General features: G+C 50.9%; 1 protein-coding gene across 8 annotated transcripts in view; it reads left to right on the top strand.

Annotated features, from left to right (window-relative positions):
- Positions 1-18,621, top strand: part of DYSF (dysferlin) — a 220,962-nt gene that overhangs the window by 30,861 nt on the left and 171,480 nt on the right. For all 8 annotated transcript variants that reach the window (XM_053256343.1, XM_053256337.1, XM_053256342.1 and 5 more), the window contains exon 4: positions 13,172-13,277. In XM_053256343.1, the coding sequence (XP_053112318.1) occupies positions 13,172-13,277 (106 nt within the window). The remainder of the gene's footprint in view (positions 1-13,171; positions 13,278-18,621) is intronic.

The raw sequence follows: 18,621 nt of genomic DNA, 5'->3' as shown, positions 1-18,621 counted from the left end.
GCTATGATCTGAAACAACTGCAAAACTCCTGTCTCCGCCAGCGCCTCACCCCTTCAGCTGAAGTGATCCGTCTCTCTCCAGCCTCTGATCCTGGTAATTATGCTGCTCCGTTACAAGCCTTGGGAATTCCCTCCATCCTTTCCCGGCTCCCTTCTCCTCCACCCCCCTTCCCTTCTACTAACCTCCCCAAAACCATGCCAGCCCGCAGCCTTCACACACCCTGTTTTCCCTTTTCTGCCTGTATCTGAAATGTATTAGGATCTAGGAAGATTTAAATACCCACGCATATGTAGTTAGGCACACGGGTGAATATTGGTGCTGGTTAGGAAATACTGTTGCTGATATTAATAGAGTATTCCGCTTTTTGCCTTGCTAGATTATGTTGTTAGTCTTTATACTCAATAAAGCCCATTGAATCCTTCTGAGTAGTTTGATCTCCTTTCCTTCATCGCTTCCAGATCATACGTGGTCATCAATATAAAAGAACTTGATCCAGACCTGTTTTATATACTAGCTAATGAGCATGTTTGGTATATAGATCAGGCCTGCTCGGGAGGTCTTGCAAAAAGGTTGCAAACGTGATTCCCAAACTAAACAGCCCTCCCTCCTCCCCCCCCCATCCCGTTCTCCAGCCATACGTCTTCCAGACAGCAGTGGATTTAACTTTCCATAGCGGGATCAAGGGCTTTCGAGCACCTTATCACTGCCACCCCTTTCCCTAGCAAAGCCCCGCTCACCATATGCTTGTGGTGGGGCGAGGAGGGAAGGGTAGCGCGCCGCAGCTTCGCCTTCCCCTTTTGCTGCCGTTTGCCATGACTCCCTCCTTCCTCATGGCATCCAGCCTAGCAAAGCCCGAGTCTAAGCACAGCCTCCAGCGCGAGTCCGGGCAAGAGCGGCTGCTCACCCCAGGGGGGATCCGGGCAGCCTAGCGTGCTAGCCCCTCCCACCTCTCTACCATTGGGTGGAGGAGGAAGCGGTGGGGCCGCTATTGGCCGCGAGAGGCGTCGTTCCGCGGTCCGAGAGGGAGAACCCGGGAGGCGCTCGGCTGCCTCTGGGTGAGCGACTGGTTGGCGAGTTAGTCCCTATGCCGTTCGCTGCATGGCTTTGAGGTCGGGGCGCTCCGTCGTGCGCGCTTCTCCCTTCCCAGGCTAGCAGCAGCGGCTGCAGGAGGAGGCGGAGCTGTGGTAGCTGCCAAGCGCTTGACAGAGAAGTGCTGGGCGAGCGGGAAGGAGAGGCAGAAGGACAAGGAGTGCGAGAAATTTGTTTCTAGGCAGGCGGTTTGTGGCGCGAGGCTGCCGCCCTCAGGAGGAGCCGGCACAAATCTCGCGACAACTGCTGCCACCCAGGCTACTGCACAGTTCTCGCAAGGCTACACTGACAGAGTTCAGTTTGGAGTGGCAGAGGATTTTAAAAAAATTATTATAATACGGGAGGTTTCCGGGAAAATACTAATACGGGAGGATGGCGGGAAAGAGGGGTAAAATACGGTAGGTTCCCGGCTAAAACGGGAGACTTGACAGCACTGCTACTAGTCTGATGGCTGTGGGCCACCTCCAGCCCCAGAGGTAAGATGCCACAAAATACCAGTTACAGGGGAGTAACAACAGGAGGAGAGAGGGGATGCACATCCCTCTTGCCTGTGGGCTCCCCAGAGGCATCTGGTGGGCCACTGTGTGAAACAGGAGGCTAGACTAGATGGGCCTCCTTGGGCCTGACCCAGCAGGGCTGTTCCGATGTTCTTAAAAGCAGGGAAATGCCTGCCATTCCTGGTGCTCTGCAAGTTCATTTCCCTGGCATGGGAGGAGACGGCTGGAAAGGACTTTTATATCGTTGAGTGACATGGAAACAATTATAGGAAAGGGAAAGTAGAAAGTCCTGCAGGGGCCAGACATTCCCAGGGCTGGCTCAAGGTGGCTGGGCTCCAAGTGGCAGCAGAAGCTTTATCCAGGCCAGCCAAGGAAGCTGGCAGGGTGCTTTCGGATCAGACGCTCCTTCCATGTGCTCCCGCAGTCCCTATTTGTCAGGGATTTGTTATTTTCTATTTGTTTTTTTCTATTTGTTATTTTCTAGTCCCTGGGTGTGTGTGTGCATGAAACCACTCTCCCTATTTTTGCCTCTTGGGGATGCCTTGCGGGGATGTCAGTCTGAGTTGCAAGTGCTGCTCTCATTCCTCAGGATCTGGACTCTTCCAAGGTCTCCTAGACATTAAAAATCAGGGGGTAAGAAGGCAGCTGCTCTGTAGGGTCCATGCAGGAATGGCTTGCTCTACTGGGGTGGGGTTCCCAAAGGAGGCACAGATACCTCTCCTTCCTGGAGCTCTTGTTTTCTCCCCCTCCCCCCTCGCCTATAGCCCCGCTGCCTACAGGCTGCCATTCATTGACCAGAATGAATGAGACCCTTGACCTTATTTCATGGCCATTGGGTTCCAATGGTTCCATAAGAACCTGAGAAGAGACCTGCTGGATCGGGCCCAAGGAGGCCCATCTAGTCCAGCACCCTGTTTCCCACAGTGGCCCACCAGATGCCTCTGGGAAGCCTACCGGCAAGAGGTATGTGCATGACCTCTCTCCTGAAGTTGCTCTCCTGCAACTGATATTTGGAGGCACCTTGCCTCTGAGGCTGGCGGTGGCCTATAGCCTTAAAGACTAGTAGCCGTTGATAGACCTCTCCTCCAAGAGTTTGTCTTAGCCCTTTTTAAAGCCATCCAAGCTAGTGGCCATCACCACATCCTGTGGAAGAGAATTCCAGAGATTAATTATGCGTTGTGTGAAAAAGTACTTCCTTTTTTTGGTCGTAAATTTCCTGGCAATCAGTTTCATGGGATGACCCTTGGCTCTAGTGTTGTGAGAGAAGGAGAAGAACCCCTTCCAACCCACTCTCTCCCATTTTTGTTCTTTACTAAAATGGGGAATGCCAATTGAAATGCACTGGTTCCCGCCAAATGGCCATAGAAATGCCATGAATTTCTGAATGGCTGTGTTGACCAATCAGAAATTCAGTGCATCCCTATAGCCTTTTTGGAAGGGACCCAAGCTTTTCAATGGGCATTCTCAGTCCTTCATTTTATTTGTTTCCCAGCATAGCTAATGCACATATACGACTACAACAAATATTTTTATACCAGTTTCAGCAAAAGTTCCTGAAGCGGTTTGCATAGATATAAATAAATAAATGGGATGGCTCCCTGTCACTAAAGGGCTCACAATCTAAAAAAGAAACACACAATAGACACCCGCCAGAGTCATTGGAGGGATGCTGTGCTGAGGATAGATAAGGCCAGTTGCTCTCCCCCTGCTCAACAGAGAGAATTGCCACTTTAAACAGCAGTGCCTCTTTGCTCTCAGCAGAAACTTGCATTCGGGTTTTACACAGTTTCAGTACAGAAGCAGCTTCTGCTTAGGAGAAGCAGAGCCTGTGAAGGGGCTCGAAGGTTCAGGAAAACACGTGGACGTCCGGACAGGGCCAGAGGTCCCAATTCACCTTCACAGGGACGGACGTGTGAACACTCCCATGGATGACTTTATTTTACGGACATTTCAGTTTCTTAAGCAGAGCAGCAGAGTTTGTGTGTGCACAACATATGAAAGCAAAGCCAAGCACGCTGGCAACGCACACGCCGGAGGAATGCCACTTCCCAATTTATCTCCCCGTCCTGGGCGTCCTCCCTTCCTGTGCCCCCCCCATCAGGAAGAGAACAGTAACAACCCATCATCCAGTCAGATCACTGTGGGGCAGGAGTGGGGGAGATCCTCGCAGGGAAACGTGGAGGTGGGAGGAATTCTCACTTTCTTATTCTGGAGACCGGATTGCCTAGTGGAAGGGGGCAGAATTCTTTGAAGGTGGTGGTGGGGCAGGTGTCGACAGGCCCCGGGTGGTTATGAGGGCTCCAGCCGGCGGATTTTAAAATACCTGGCTGGTAGACGAAGCCAGGGCAGGTTTTGGGCTGACCATGCGGTGGGGCTGGAGAGTTTCCAGGGATCAGAGGTGAAGCCTACCAAATCAAGCCAGGAGCTTAATGGAGGGCGGAAGAACTCCCCTGGCTCAGAACACTTGGCTCACACGGCTGGAAAAGATTCTAACCCAAATAATTAAAACTAGCTGGACCAGGCGAAGAGCATCTAGTTCTCCCGCTTCCCCCCTCCGCCCCCCCCTTTTTGCCAACCCCTGCTCCCCCCGCCCCGCGCTCGCTGGCCTGCCATTTGGCCGGCAGGCGGACCCAGAGAAGGAGGCTGGGCTGCCCTCTCGGTGCTTCACATTTCGGTCCCAGTGGCTTCCTTTGGGCTGGCAGGCCGGCCGGAGAGGGAGGCTGCCCTTCCCTCTCCACCACCCGCCCTTCACATTCAGCCCCAGGGCGGGCCATGCTGCCTTTGGGCCGGCAGGCAGGCAGGCAGGCCTCTCGTTCCCCCCAGCCATCCCCGCTGCCCACCCGCCAGCCGCTGTTTTCTTCTCTGCCAGCCCACTGCCGTCCTTGTCCCCTGGTGGCCCGGCTGCCACCGCCATTTTCTTCCCTCCCACCTGTGCCTGTCGCTATCCGGGCAGCTGCTCGCAAACTCTCACAAGAGCTGCCACACATGGGATTAGTGATGGGTAAATTTAAGAAAATTGTATATATAGATATAGATAGATATAGATATAGATATAATTTGTCTGCAGATTGTCCCAACACCTTCTAGCATGATCGTTATACCTATTCCTCAAATTTCCACCAGACGTATGCAGGCCTCATTGGGTCCCAGTGGGCCATTGGGTCCATAAGAACTGGGTCAGTCCTAAGGCCCATTCCGTCCAGCATTCCTAGATCTTTTTCTCCCCCAGCTCAGACGTCATTCCTGATCTGGAAACTGGCTGGGGGGGGTGACCAGGGAGGAGGATTGCAGGGGGGCACAGGCAAGGGAAGGGTTAGGTCCCCCTTGCTCCAATTCTCAATGCTCCCCTGCAACCCTGCATGTCTCATCATAGGAACACTACCCCTGTGGTTCTCGGACCTCAGAGCCCTCTTTGGGCACATGGCAACAAATTAATCATGGAGTTTGCTCCCACATGGTGTGGTGAGGGGTGCTAACATAGCTGGCTATTTTTTTTTTTTAAGGATTGGACTACTGGAGAAGGAGGCATCAGTGTTGACCAGCCATGCTAGCTCCCTGGGACCACCACCCTGTCCAGGGGCAGTGGGCCACTTGCTAGTGAGCAGTAGCAGGGGAAGAATGTTGCCTTCAAGCCTCCTTCCCAAAGGAGTCTGGCTGGCCTCAGTTGGAAACAGGATGCGGGACTCAACGGAGCTTTGCTCTGGCCCAGCAGCAGCCAGGCTCTTCTTAGTAGGGGACTTGGGTCTGCAACATTGGTCTCTGCAGTCCCTGAGATTGGCTGGGCTTGGCCGAACTCCGAGGAGCCGGGCCTCTTTGGCCCTGGCCTGCCCCATCAGGAGCTGGGGCTGGAGAAGAGGCACACTCCGGGTCTAGGCTCAGGATGGTGGCCCATAGCCCTGGCACTATCAAAACCACAGGAAGACCAGCAGGGTGTCCAGCCCCTTCCCTGTTGTCCAGCAGGGGGAGAAGGGGGCTTCTGTATTCCATCCAGGACCCCCTAGCTTTCCACCCTTCATTTGATTGCTGGGAAGCAGAGGAGAGCGCCTGCATTGTGTGCTTTCAGAGCTTAGGCAGCTGCTGTCCCTAATGTTCGCGTTCAGCTATGGTGCTCAGTGGAGAGGGTTAGGGTGAGCTTACTTCTGTGGCCACTTTCCTGTTGCTTCTCAACCGAGCTGCGGAACCAGGGGGTGTGGGCTGCAGCAGACGCTTCTCCGCAGGGCACTTCCTCCCTGGCACACGGAAAGCAGGAAAGACACACCAGCTCTCCAGGCTGTGTGTCCAGGACCAGCAGTATGCTTCACACATAGGCTTGTGGAGTGGCTGAAACTAAGGCAGACTCTGTGCTCAGTGCCATGAAATGTCCAGGTTCTCCACCCGAGGAACACAAACCCCATGCTAAGCCAGATAATGAAGCCTGCGGACGCCGGGTGGAAACATGAAGAATAGCCCAGTTATAATGATCATGCTAGTAAGAGTTGGGACAATCTGCAGACAGATCTTAATTATGTTGGTTCGAATCTTTTTCTTTAAATAGTTAATCTCCACACTCAGGAGTAATGAAGCTTAATTTGTTCATTTTCTACTGTGTGTTTTGAAATTCTCTTTCTCTCTTGCTTTTTTAAAAGTATCACACCTTTCTAAAAATTCACTGTACATAAGGGCATAAGGACAGCCCTGCTGGATCAGGCCCAAAGCCTAACTAGTCCAGCATCCTGTTTCCCCGAGAGGCCCACCAGCTGCCTCCAGGAAACCCACCCTCCCTCCTGCTGTTGCTCCCCTGCAACTGGGATTGAGAGCATCTTGCCTCTGAGGCTGGAGGTGGCTCACAGCCACCAGACTAGTGACCATTGATAGACCTGACCTCCAAGAATTGGTCTAAGCCCCTTTTAAAGCCCTCCAAGCTAGTGGCCATCACTACATCCCATGGCAGATAATTCCACAGATTAATTATGCGCTGTGTGGAAAAGTACTTCCTTTTGTCGGTCCTACATTTCCCGACTTTCCATTTCATGGGATGGCCCCTGGTTCTAGTGTTGTGAGAGAGGAAGAAAAAAAACTTTCTCTCTGCTCCATGCATAATTTTATACACCTCGATCATGTCTCCCCAAAATCGCCTCTTTTCCGAACTAAAGAGTCCTAGGTGTTGTAGCCTAGCCTCATAAGGAAGGTGCTCTGGGCCTCTGATCATCTTGGTTGCCCTCTTCTGCACCTTCTCCAGTTCTACAATGTCCTCCTTAAGATACGGTGACCAGAATCGTACATCGTGTTGCTCCTTTGGTGCCCACCCCTCCCGGGTTGCTGGGTCTGGCCACTGCTGGGTACACCATCCAAGGAGTGCCTCCCCTTGAATTCCTGTATGAAGTTGATGCTTGCAGGTTGTGCCCAAGGTCCCTACTGCTTGTGTGCATGAGAGAGTGCAGCCCAGTTAAGGTGAGGGCAGGAATCCTCCATGAGAGTCTCTGGGCCCTGGCAACAGCTCGACCCCCCCCCTCCCCCCCGGACCTGCTGCTGAGTCCCTGGAGAACGTCCGTCCATGGAGAAGGAGCTTAGGAGAGGGAGCTTCTTTCTGAAGGGGGTCCCAGAGACTGACAGAGGCGCTGTAATGAGAGGGATCCTTCTTGTGCTATTGATAGCCTCTGAGCAAGCTGTGCCAGTTCAGTGTGTCAGCTCTGAGGCAGCCGTTTGCTGGAGCAGCCCAGCAGCAGGTGGGGCTGGGAGGGGAAGAAGCTGGGGGCCGGGGGGCTTGCTTGAGAATAACCGTGTCTAAAGAGGATGTCCAGGAATAGCGAGGATGAGTCAGCGGAGGAGAATCTGGAGACCTCTGCTCCGGCTGGGTCGGTGGCTGAGATCTGAGTCACAGGGAGAAGAGACTGGCGGGATGCTTGCTTGAAAACCCTTCTTTTGCTTCTCCTCAAAGGGTTGCCAACTGTCAGAAGACTGATCTGCACCTCTGGTATTTCTTGCCCAGGGATACTGTTGAGTCAGCCAAGTGTTCTGAGCCAGGGGAGTTCTTTCGCCCTCTATTAAGCTCCTGGCTTGATTTGGTAGGCTTCACCTCTGATCCCTGGAAACTCTCCAGCCCCACCGCATGGTCAGCCCAAAACTTGCCCTGGCTTTGTCTACCAGCCAGGTATTTAAAAATCTGCAGGCTGGAGCCTTCATAACCACCTGGGGCCTGTCGACACCCCACCCCCCTCAAAAGATTCTGCCCCCTTCCACTAGGCAATCCAGCCTCCAGAATTAGAAAGTGAGAATTACTCCCATCGGCATGTTTCCCTGCGAGGATCTCCCCCACTCCTGCCCCACAGTGATCTGACTGGATGGTGGGTTGTTACCATTCTCTTCCTGATTGGGGGGGGGGCACAGGAAGGGATTATGCCCAGGATGGGGAGATAAATTGGGAAGTTGCGTTCCTCCAGTGTGCGCGAATACCTCTTTGGAGGCATATTGCTTCCCCTGTGCCCAGTGGGGCCTCCCCGCTACCCCTCCTGATCTCTGCACTGCAGGCACAGAAGGGATTTCAGCCTTCCTGACAAGGACCCTATACTTTGCTAAGCTGGCTTCTATGTCCTAGGGGAAATGCCTGCTGGCAGCCTTCAAGGCTGTTTTGTGAAGTAATAGAATCTTCACAAGCATTCTAGTTATTTGGAGGAAACTGCCAGCTTCAGAATGTTGTCAAACTGCACAGCATCTCTGATAGGGATGTGCACAAATTGATTGTTTTTTATTTGATTTGTGCCCCAAACAAATCACCCCTGATTTGTTTTGTATCCAAATCTACCCCCTTCAAATCACCTCAGATTCTATTTGTATTTGCTTTGGTTTGATTTGGATTTTGACTGATTTGGACCACTTAACAAGGTCCTAAGGACACCAAATTTGGGTGGTGGGTAGGTCCCTATGGGTGCTACCAGCACCCAAATTTCAAGGCAGTGGGACACTTGGATGATTTTTAATGATTTTTTTAGTTTTTACTGATTTTGAACATTTCCGCCTTAGGAAATCATGGGGATTCGAAGTTGCCATATCCTAACCCTAAAAGGGATCCCCAGCTTTCATTTTTAAAACTAACCTCTAGCTCTTGTAGAACTGGAGTTATGGAGCAAAATGTGCAGTCATTATTTTTCAAGTGAGGATTCATTATATGCCTTCGTTTCTTCTGTTCGTTTTGACTATCATTGGACAGTGCAAAGTGTCAACTGCCATGTGTCAACTACACCTCCCCATCACCCCCCCCACACACACATTGGGGAACTCATTTATTTTTTTAAAGGTATTTTTGAAGTGTTTAGATCAGTGATTCTCAAACTTGGGTCCTCAGGTGTTATTGGACTTCAACTCCCATAATCCCCAACCAAAGGCCACTGAGGCTGGGGATTATGGGAGTTGAAGTCCAATAACACCTGAGGACCCAAGTTTGAGAATCCCTGGTTTAGATTCTTTGGTGTTTTCATTACACACCTTCATTTCTTCTGTTCATTTTGACCCCACTGCTTTGCAGGTGGGGGTGGGGAATTAGTGACATCCCATGTTCCAACTACCCCACAAGCCACTGGGTACTCGGTTTATATTTTAGGAATTTTTGAGGTGTTTAGACTCTTTGGTGTGTAATGAATCCTCATAGAGATTCATTATGAGGAAAGGTTATTAGACACCAAAGAGCCTAAACACTTGAAAAAAATCCTAGAACATAAACTGAGTAGTACCCCACTGCCTTGCGGGTGGGAGTCAGGTGTAGTTGGCACATGGCAGTTGGCATTGTCAAAATGAATAGAAGAAATGAAGGTGTGTGATGAATCCTCATAAGGATTCATTGAGGGAAAGTTATTATACACTAAATAATCCAAACACGTGGAAAAACAGTGACCACACATTTTGCTCCATAACTCCACTTCTACAAGGGTAGAGCTTAGCCTTTTGAAAAAAATGAAAGCTGGGAATCTGGGGGAATTAATAGGTGGGATCCGAATCTTGAATCAATTCGAATCAGGCATGATTCAATTTGTACCCGAATCTAGCCAATGAACCACAGGGGTGATTTTTTTGGTCTCCAAATCACCCGAATCAGCTAGATTCGGGTACAAATCTATTTGTACCTGAATCAACTTGCACATCCCTAATCTCTGAAGGGAATGAAAGGCCACTTCACACAGGACCTCTTGGTGAAGGCAGGTGTGCTGTAGACAAGCTCATGGAGATGGTGTGTTTGTATGTGTGCACATGTGCTAAGTCTCTCTTGTTGATTTCAGCCTGACAGCCACATCTTTGTGACTTGAAAGTCTGTGGTTATCCTGCCCTGTCCTCTGAAACGCCGCATGAGCTGGCCCTCTGCTAACCTTGCTTGGGAGGAGGTTTAAGTCAGGATAATTTATCTTCATAATTTATCTTGTGTCAAGAACCTGAGGAGCAGGAAGAGAAGTTCTGAGGAAAAAGTGACTCTCCCTCCTGTGGAGACAATGTGGGGAAATGGAGAAGGGAAGTGATTCAAGAAGCTTTTAAGGAAAATAACTCTCAAGCACCCTCCTCTCAGAGCTGGGGATCTTGTTGCTCTCTGTGTGTGTGTGAAGATGGATGAAAAGTCAAGAAGGTGTCTTGCAGGCTATTTTCACCCCTCCTATTTTTAAACTGGATTATGCCTCATGTATTGCTTGTCACGTCACTCCCTAACTGGAGCCGCTCCATTTCCTTGGCAAGGCCTCCTTCTCTCCAGGGAGGCTGGATTTGGAATTGATTTTCCTTTCCTTTCCAGCAGATCAGCATTTTGCGTCACATATCTTAGAATGGGGGAAACAGACTTTCAGAGCACGGATGGATGCACAACATGTATTAGTTATAGTGCAGGGCAAGTCTCCTCTCATGACGGTATATAAGGGAGGATAACTGAATGCCAGTGGCTCTCCCCTCCACTGCTGATTGTTTTGTATTCTGAAGAGCGGCACGGATTTCCCAAGAGCCGGTTCTTGATCTACATCAAGATGTATTAAGATAATAAATGCATAGAATTAGAATCTGCCTTTCACCCGCATTCTGTCTCAGCCAGCTGGGTTCCCTAATCGAGCTAATCCGGAACCTTCAATTGTCATGAGATTTGAATCTATTCTCTCACCAGCCTTGTGGGGTGACCAGTGAGTCCAGAGAAGACCCCGATTGGTTTGTTCTCTCTAAAATATCTTGTTTTATGTCTTGCTTCTCTAGGGAGTTACCCCATCTCTAGGGGGTCACTTCCCTAGTTAGCTAATGGCCATCATCCCTAGGTTCTCTTTCCCTTCTTTGCTCCTAGAGGAATTTCAAAAAGTCTCCCAGGAAGCTTTCAAGACATGGCTTTTAACTCAAATCCACTCCGGATTAGAGTGTGCCAGTCCACATATTAGTTTTGTTTAGCTCGAGGTCCCTGCGGACTATAAAGGACGAGTACACACCTGACTGGGGAGGAGAGTTGGTCTTGTGGCAGCAAGCATGACTTGTCTCCTTAGCTAAGCAGGGTCCACCCTGGTTGCATATAAAGGGGAGACTAGAAGTGTGAGCACTGCAAGATATCCCCCTGAGGGATAATGGGGCCGCTCTGGGAAGAGCAGAAGGTTCCAAGTTCCCTCCCTGGCAGCATCTCCAAGATAGGGCTGAGAGAGAGAGATTCCTGCCTGCAACCTTGGAGGAACTGCTGCCGGTCTGTGCGGACAATACTGAGCGAGATGGACCAAGGGTCTGACTCAGTATATGGCAGCTTCCTATGTTCCTATGACTCTGCTTTTCCATGAATTACTGTTAAGAATTACTGCGCATTCTTGCTTGGCCTGAATTATGTCCAGGGTAAAAAAACCCGTTCTATTTGCAGCAGTTAATTTTGAAAAGCTGAGCTTTCTGGTATTTCCCGCTGCTTATGTGGAGTGGCCATTGGCAGTCATTTGGCTTTTTTCAAAACACAATGAAGGGGAGTTTGAGAGCTGTGTTGTCTTCTCTGAGTGATTTGCAATTGCGAGCGCTGGGGGCGGGGGGACGCTGGGGGTGGGGGACACAGAGTTCAGTTCGGGTGCCAGCTAACATTACTCCCCATCTCCAAAGCTCTGAGCAAAATGCTGTCTGGATCTAACTGGAAGCCAAGCGAGGGGGCTGGAAAGGGGGGAAATGGCCCGCCTCCCTCCTCAGAGGATCTGCTGCCCCCGCAGAGGAGCAAGAGGAGGAGCATGTAGGATGCTAATTCTTCATGGGGGGGGGAGGAACAGCAGAAAGTTTCTCATGAGAAAGTTTCTCACAAGCAGAAAGTTCCTTCATGAAGCTGCTGCTCTCCTCCTCCTCCTCCTCCTCCTCTCCCCAGCCTCATTCTGCTCCCCTTACAGTAGCACAGGTAGAGAGAGGCAGAAAGAGAGACCGCTGCACAAAAGCTCCAGTGAATTTCAGCAGCCCCTTTCTCTCCATGACAAGCCACCTGGGATGGCTGCTTCTTAACCCTCAATTTCCTCTGCACACTCTCCCTATTGCTCCCGCTGTCAAACTAACAGCAGCAACAAAAAGGTTTCTCACCTGTGATTGGTTGGAGAACTTCGTCTCCCCCCCCTCCCCCCCAGCCAGCTGTAGGAACTCACACAGGAAAAAAATCACAATTGCAGAGAGGAGCCGACCCCATGTGGGCTGGCCCATTTAATCCCCAAAGTAAATATCTTGCAAATCTGCTGCGAAGTAGATTTGCTCTTCGGATACCAAGAGGCATAAAGCCATGTGTGAAAAACCTCCAGGGCACTGTTTGCCTTCATCTCTAACAGATCAGGAGGACTCATTGCTGCATTTCCCCTCCTACCTCTTCTGACTGATGCTCCTTGTTCTAGGCAATTTCCTGCCATCTGTCAATTGTCTCTGCAAGTCCACAAAGTGTGAGGAGTTCTTCAAGTGGATTGCACCTCTCTCCCTCTCTCTCTCTCTCCCTCCCTTCCAAAAGGAAGAAAGGAAGATTTTCCTGCTTATGCATCTTTCAGATGTGTGCTCACTGGGCCTTCATGTAGCCAGAGCACTTGAAAAGCAACGCTTTTGGCTTTTACACTGCCTGCAGGCTCACCATTCATCAGGTAGAGCTGCACGGTAAGCCCTGCTTCTCTACCTGATGAATGGCCAGTCTGCGGGCAGCATGGATCTAGAGGGGGTGGGGTCGGGGAGGGGAGCAAACAGAGCTCTGGGAAGGAGTGGCAGCTGCGCCTCTTTGGGCAGCCCTCCCCCACCCCCCGCCTGGGCTTGTTAGGACAAGACGCTCCTGCCAGAAGCTCTCTTGGACAAACTCAAGCCCCATGTCGAATCCCCGCTTCTGAATGGGTTTCTGCTGTTAGGTCTTCTAGTCCAGACTCCTTCCATAAATGTCAATTCTGCAAGGTAATATTTAATGCAATTGCCTTAATATTTATCAGTAAAGCATTGTTTTCAAAGTGTTCCTCAAAATAAACAAAATTATACATCAAAATGTGAAAACGTCCAGCTAGTTCTGCGTTTCAAAACAATGCAATGAAAGTTCAAACTTGTGCAAAATGTCACGAGACTCTCCATGAACACACCCAGAGACCTTCCTGCCTCCCAGATAACAGTCCCCTCTTGCTCTTTCCAAGGTTTCTGGGGGAAGCCCGCGTGCCCCTCCGAGATGTCCTGGCTTCTCCCAACCTCGCGGCCAGCTTCAGCGCTCCTCTGCTGGATGCAAAGAGGCAGAGCACCGGGGTAAGTCCCTCTCTGGGGTGGGTGGAGGAGGGCAATGGGGGGGGCAGTTGCTTCAGGAAGCAGATCACTGGGGCTCCAGCGGGGGTGGCCAGATGCCCCAGCGCACTGCTGCCGTTGGAGCAGCTTGTTGGGACCCATCTGCCCCGCCCTTCCACAAGGAGCAGGGGTTGGAGTGAGACGACTGCCCTCCTCTCCTGAGACTCCTTGCGAGGTTTGCAAGGAGCCCCCGCAGAGGCTGCTGGCCGCCTTCCCTCCTCCCTGCTTGCCCTGCCGTGTCCAGAGCTTGCAAGGGCTGCTTTTGGAAGGGGGCTGGCCCCCACCGGCAGCACGGAGCACTTGCCTCAGGCACTGGCAGTCTGGCTCATGGTGTCTCTCACGGGTCCTCAGCGGGAAGCAGGGAAGCAGCGCTCGGTGGGGCCACTCTCTGGCTGGCCTCAGCTGCAACCGCACAACCGCAGGGACGCTCAGACTCTTCGCTGACCTGACGGGGGGTTTGTTCAGGTACATGGACTCAGTGTCCTGCCCTTGAGGAACAAAGCCCCACATGGCCAGTTTGGGAGAATGGCTGAGACCACAGCAGCTCAGACTGAAATAGTCAATGCTAGGCAAAGGAGGAGGGTCTTTGCAACATTTCTAAAAGAGGCCAGAGATGTCGCCTGGCGGGCCTTCCCAGGGAGGGCGTCCCTCGCTGCCTCTGCCACTGCAAAGAAGCATGGTTCACTGTGATGCAAGAAGAATTACAGGAAGAGGATAGATCTGCAGCAGTTGAAAACGTGACACAAAGGCTAATTACTGTTATTTGCATATGTCTGGAAGGAAAAGGCTTACAACTCATTTGGAAAATGGCCCTGCTGGATCAGGCCCAAGGCCTATCTAGTCCAGCATCCTGTTTCACACAGTGGCCCACCAGATACCTCTGGGAAGCCCACAATCAAGAGGTGAGGGCATGCCCGCTCCCTTGCTGTTGCTCCCCTGCAACTGGTACTCAGAGGCATCTTGCCTCTAAGGCTGGAGGTGGCCTATAGCCCTCAAACCATTGATAGACCTGTCTTCCATGAATTTATCTAAATGCCTCTTGAATCCATCCTGGCTGTTTGCTGTCAGTACATCTTGTGGCAGGGAATTCCATAGATTAATTATACACTGTGTTAAAAAGTACTTTCTTTTTTTGGTCCTAGATTTCCCAACCTTCAGATTCATGGGATGACCCGTTTCTAGTGTAGTGTGTGTGAGAGAGAAATTTCTCTTTATCCACTCTCGCAACACCATGAATGATTTTAAAGACCTCTATCATGTCTCCCCACAGTTGTCTTTTTTCTAAACTAAAAAGCCCCAGGTGTTATAGCCTTGCCTCATAAGAAAGGTGCTCTAGGCCCCTGGTCATCCTGGTCGCCCTCTTCTGCACCTTTCCCAGTTCTATAATGTCCTTTCTATAGTGACCGTTCTATAGTGACCAGAACTGTACTCAGTACTCCAAATGTGGCTGCTCCATGAATTTGTGTAAGGGCATTATCATATTAGCAGTTTTAGTCTGTTCCCTTTCTAATGGTTCCAAACTGCCTTTTTCACAGCTGTCACACATTGAATTGACACTTTCAATGAGCTGCCCACCATGTCCTGAAGATCTTTCTCCTGGTCAATCACTGGCAGCTTAGACTCCATCCATGTATAATTGAAGTTGAGATTTTTTGCCCCAATATGCATCACTTTATACTTGCCAACACTGAACCACCTTTGCCATTTTGTCACGCACTCCCCCAGTTTGGAAAGATCCTTTTGCTGCTCCTTGTAATCTCTTTTGGATTTAACTACCCTAAATAGTTGGGTGTCATCTGCAAATTTGGCCACCTCGTTGCTTACCCCAACTTCTAGATAGTTTATGAATAAATTGAAAAGCGCTGGTCCCAGAACAGATCCCTGGGGGACCCCACTTCATACTTCCCTCCATTTAGAGAACTGTCCATTGATTTCTACCCTTGTTTCCTCTCCTTCAACCAATTACCAATCCACACACGAACCTGTCCTGTTACATCATGACTGCTAAGTTTTCTCAAGAGTCTTTGGTGAGGAACTTTGTCGAAAGCTTTTTGAAAGTCCAAGTATACTATGTTAACTGGATCTCCTTTATCCACACACCTGTTGACATTCCTAAAGAGCTCCAAAAGGACTAGCTGTCTAGAGTGTAGACAACTCCAGATTTCCACTTCCCGTTTTGGTGGGGAAGAGATGAGGATGGCTAATCTTCTTCTCCATCACTGACCACAATTTTTAAAAATAAGTTCTTCCTCTGTGGGCTTGTCCTTTGGACAACGTTTGCTGAACTCTGAATGTGGGGAGGCCAAGAAGGGAGTCATTATATGCTGCTCAGAGGAGAGGATATTTTTGTGGGAGGAACTGGGTGGCTTCCGCCTCGGCCTCCCTGGGGGCTCTTTTAGTTGACGGGAAGTTCCTCCTGGGCTGGCTTTGCCACATTGACCTCCCCTCTTCTTTGGGGGACTCCGTTTGATTAATAGAATCTGGAAGGAGCCCTGGAAACAAGGGGCGGCATCTAAACTAGTTAGTCATGGCTAAGCACCATTGGAATAAATGAGAGAAGTTAGTCATAACTAACTTAAGTCCCATTAATTTTGATGGCTGAATAGATGAAGAAAACTACTCAGAGGAGACGAATTGAAATTAAAAGGACAAATTAAGCATTGCCTAACTTAGGAACATAGGAAGCTGCCATATACTGAGTCAGACCATCAGTCCATCTAGCTCAGTATTGTCTTCACAGACTGGCAGCAGCTTCTCCAAGGCTGCAGGCAGGAATCTCTCTCAGCCCGATCTTGAAGATGCTGCCAGGGAGGGAACTTGGAACCTTCTGATGCTCTTCCCAGAGCGGCTCCATCCCCTGAGGGGAATATCTTGCAGTGCTCACACTTCTAGTCTCCCATTCATGTGCAACCAGGGCGGATCCTGCTTAGCTAAGGGGACAAGTCATGCTTGCTACCACAAGACCAGCTCTCCTCTTTAAAACTTATCCTTTTAATTTCAATGGATGACTCCAAGTAATTTTCCTCATCCTGTCAGCCGGCAGGACTTAGTCTGGATCCTGCCCAGGGTTACGAGCTACCAGAGTGTCAAGGGTTTTGCCTCCTCCTCAAAGAGGAAGGAGAAGATCTAAGGGGTAGGACAGAGCCGGAATCTAAAGGGCAGGCTCTTCGAGGCGGAGCTGGTCAGGCTTCTCCCCGTGTCCCAGCCAGGCTGTTTCCTGGACTGGCCAGGTGTCATTTCCGGGCTGGAAGGGCATGTAGCCAGCCTAAAAGATTAGAGAGGGGTGACAAAGAAACAAAACCATAGATAAACGTCCCCCATCAGCCCTAACTGCAAGCAACAGCCGGTTATTTTTAAATCATTTGTTTTTAAAAACAAATTAAGTAGGGCGGAGGCAAATATCCGCTCAGCCTGCTGCCCCTCTGTCTGCTCCCAGCAGCAGCCGCCTGCCCCCCCCCCCACGCAGAAAGTGGCTTTCCCACTTGTGGGTCCATGTGGCTGCCATTATTACTATTTATTAAATTTTTAGACCGCCCCATCCAAAGGCTCTGGGCGGTGCACAACAAGTCTAAAAAACATAAACACACACACCATTTAAAACGCACTGCTTAAAACAACATGAAAACAATTTAAAGACAGTTCAGAACCATTTAAAACCAATGAAAATACTTAGAAACAATGCACGCAGTGTGGCACTTGGGCCTGCATCTGCTCCAGTTGTGCCGCACAGGGTGGCAGGGAGTTCCCTGGGAGCCACACTCTGCTGCTGCTCCCAGCTTTGCCGATAGACACTGGCCCAGCTTTCCCCTGGGAATCTCCAAGGTCATGGAAGAGGATTCCATGCCCCATTCCTGCTCTTCCCCGCCGGGCAGTTTCTCCCATTGGATGAAGAGCTTTGCCCAGCTAGGAGCCTGCCACTGGAAACGATGCCGCGTCTTGCTGAAGTCTTCAGGTTTGGCAGCTGGAAGGGAAACGGAATCCTGCCGACTTTCCGATGGAAACTTCCGACCGGACCTTACTACAGTTGGTAGAGCGCTGACACCTAGTGGTCGATCCTTGAATCACCTTGTGGTCAGTGGCAGTGGTGTATGCAGCAAGGAGGCAGAAGGCAGGCTGGTATTCAGCCCCCTCCTCCAGCGGTGCTGCGGCCGCCTCCCCTATGGCCGTGCCCTCCATGACGCCACCACCTTCTTGCCTGCCCCTGCCGCCCTCGCTGGCATTGCCCACTGGCTCTGCGGGCTGCTCCGAAGCGGGAAAGGCCCCTGTTCCCCTCTGCAGACAAGAGTGGGCCTCCCCCTTTGGAGTGGCTGGAGAGCCGTCCGAAGTCAGTGGCGGGGGTGCATGCATGCGCCCTGTGTCTGCGTCAGGACGCATGCATGCCCTCCATGTCTAGCAGCTCTCCCGCTGCCCAGGAGGGGAAAGGCCCTGCTCCGGTCTGCAGGGAGGGACAGGGCCGCTTCTGCAGGATAGTCGCCGGGTCTTAAGGTGCTTCCGGAGGGCAGCTTTTCCACCAGCGCCGTGCTGAAGAAGAGGGGCTTCCTCGCCTCCTGCTGTGTTGCTGCAATGGCTGCTTGGACGGAGAGGTGGTTGCCTGTGGGAATTGCCTTGGCTGGCTAGGTGGCACTCAGCATCTCTGGCTGGGAGTATCCCTCACTCCACTGACTGAGGAGGCCAAGGGGAGTCCCGCTTTCTCTTTGGCTGATAATGGCTGGCGTCCTCACTGCAGAGGTGCTGCTGGGGGCAAATCCAGAGGCCCACTGCACGGAGCTCTGGGCAATCCTCAGGGGCATATTGATGGATGGATGGACAAATCTCTCTACTGCCTTTCATGACAAAACCCCAGGGCAGCTGACAGCCTGTTAAAAACAATAGAATCGATAAAACTGACCAAACAAACAATCAAACTTTTTTTTAAAGTACAGCACATAAAGGCAGCACCAGTAACCAAAAAGAAAAACAGCAGCCCTTTTAATCTTAAGATTAAAAGGCCCAAGTACAAAGCCCAAGCTCTTTAAAGGCAAAATGTGCTGTCAAGTCAATTTTGACTCCCGTTCCTGGCGCCCACAGAGCCCTGCAGGGGAGATTGAGGGGTGGTTGTCCTCAGTGCCCCTCCCTCATATTTACAGGTGTTTAAGAGAGCTGGGAGGAGAGCTGGTCTGGTGGTCGCAAGCATGACTTGTCCTCTTAGCTAAGCAGGGTCCACCCTGGTTGCATTTGAATGGGAGCCTAGAAGTGAGAGCACTGGAAGAGATTCCCCTTCAGGGGATGGAGCCGCTCTGGGAAGAGCAAAAAGGTTCCCAAGTTCCCT

The sequence above is a fragment of the Hemicordylus capensis genome, chromosome 5, assembly GCF_027244095.1.
Source record: "Hemicordylus capensis ecotype Gifberg chromosome 5, rHemCap1.1.pri, whole genome shotgun sequence".
Classification (NCBI taxonomy): domain Eukaryota; kingdom Metazoa; phylum Chordata; class Lepidosauria; order Squamata; family Cordylidae; genus Hemicordylus; species Hemicordylus capensis.
This window is presented reverse-complemented; position numbering and strand designations above follow the sequence as displayed.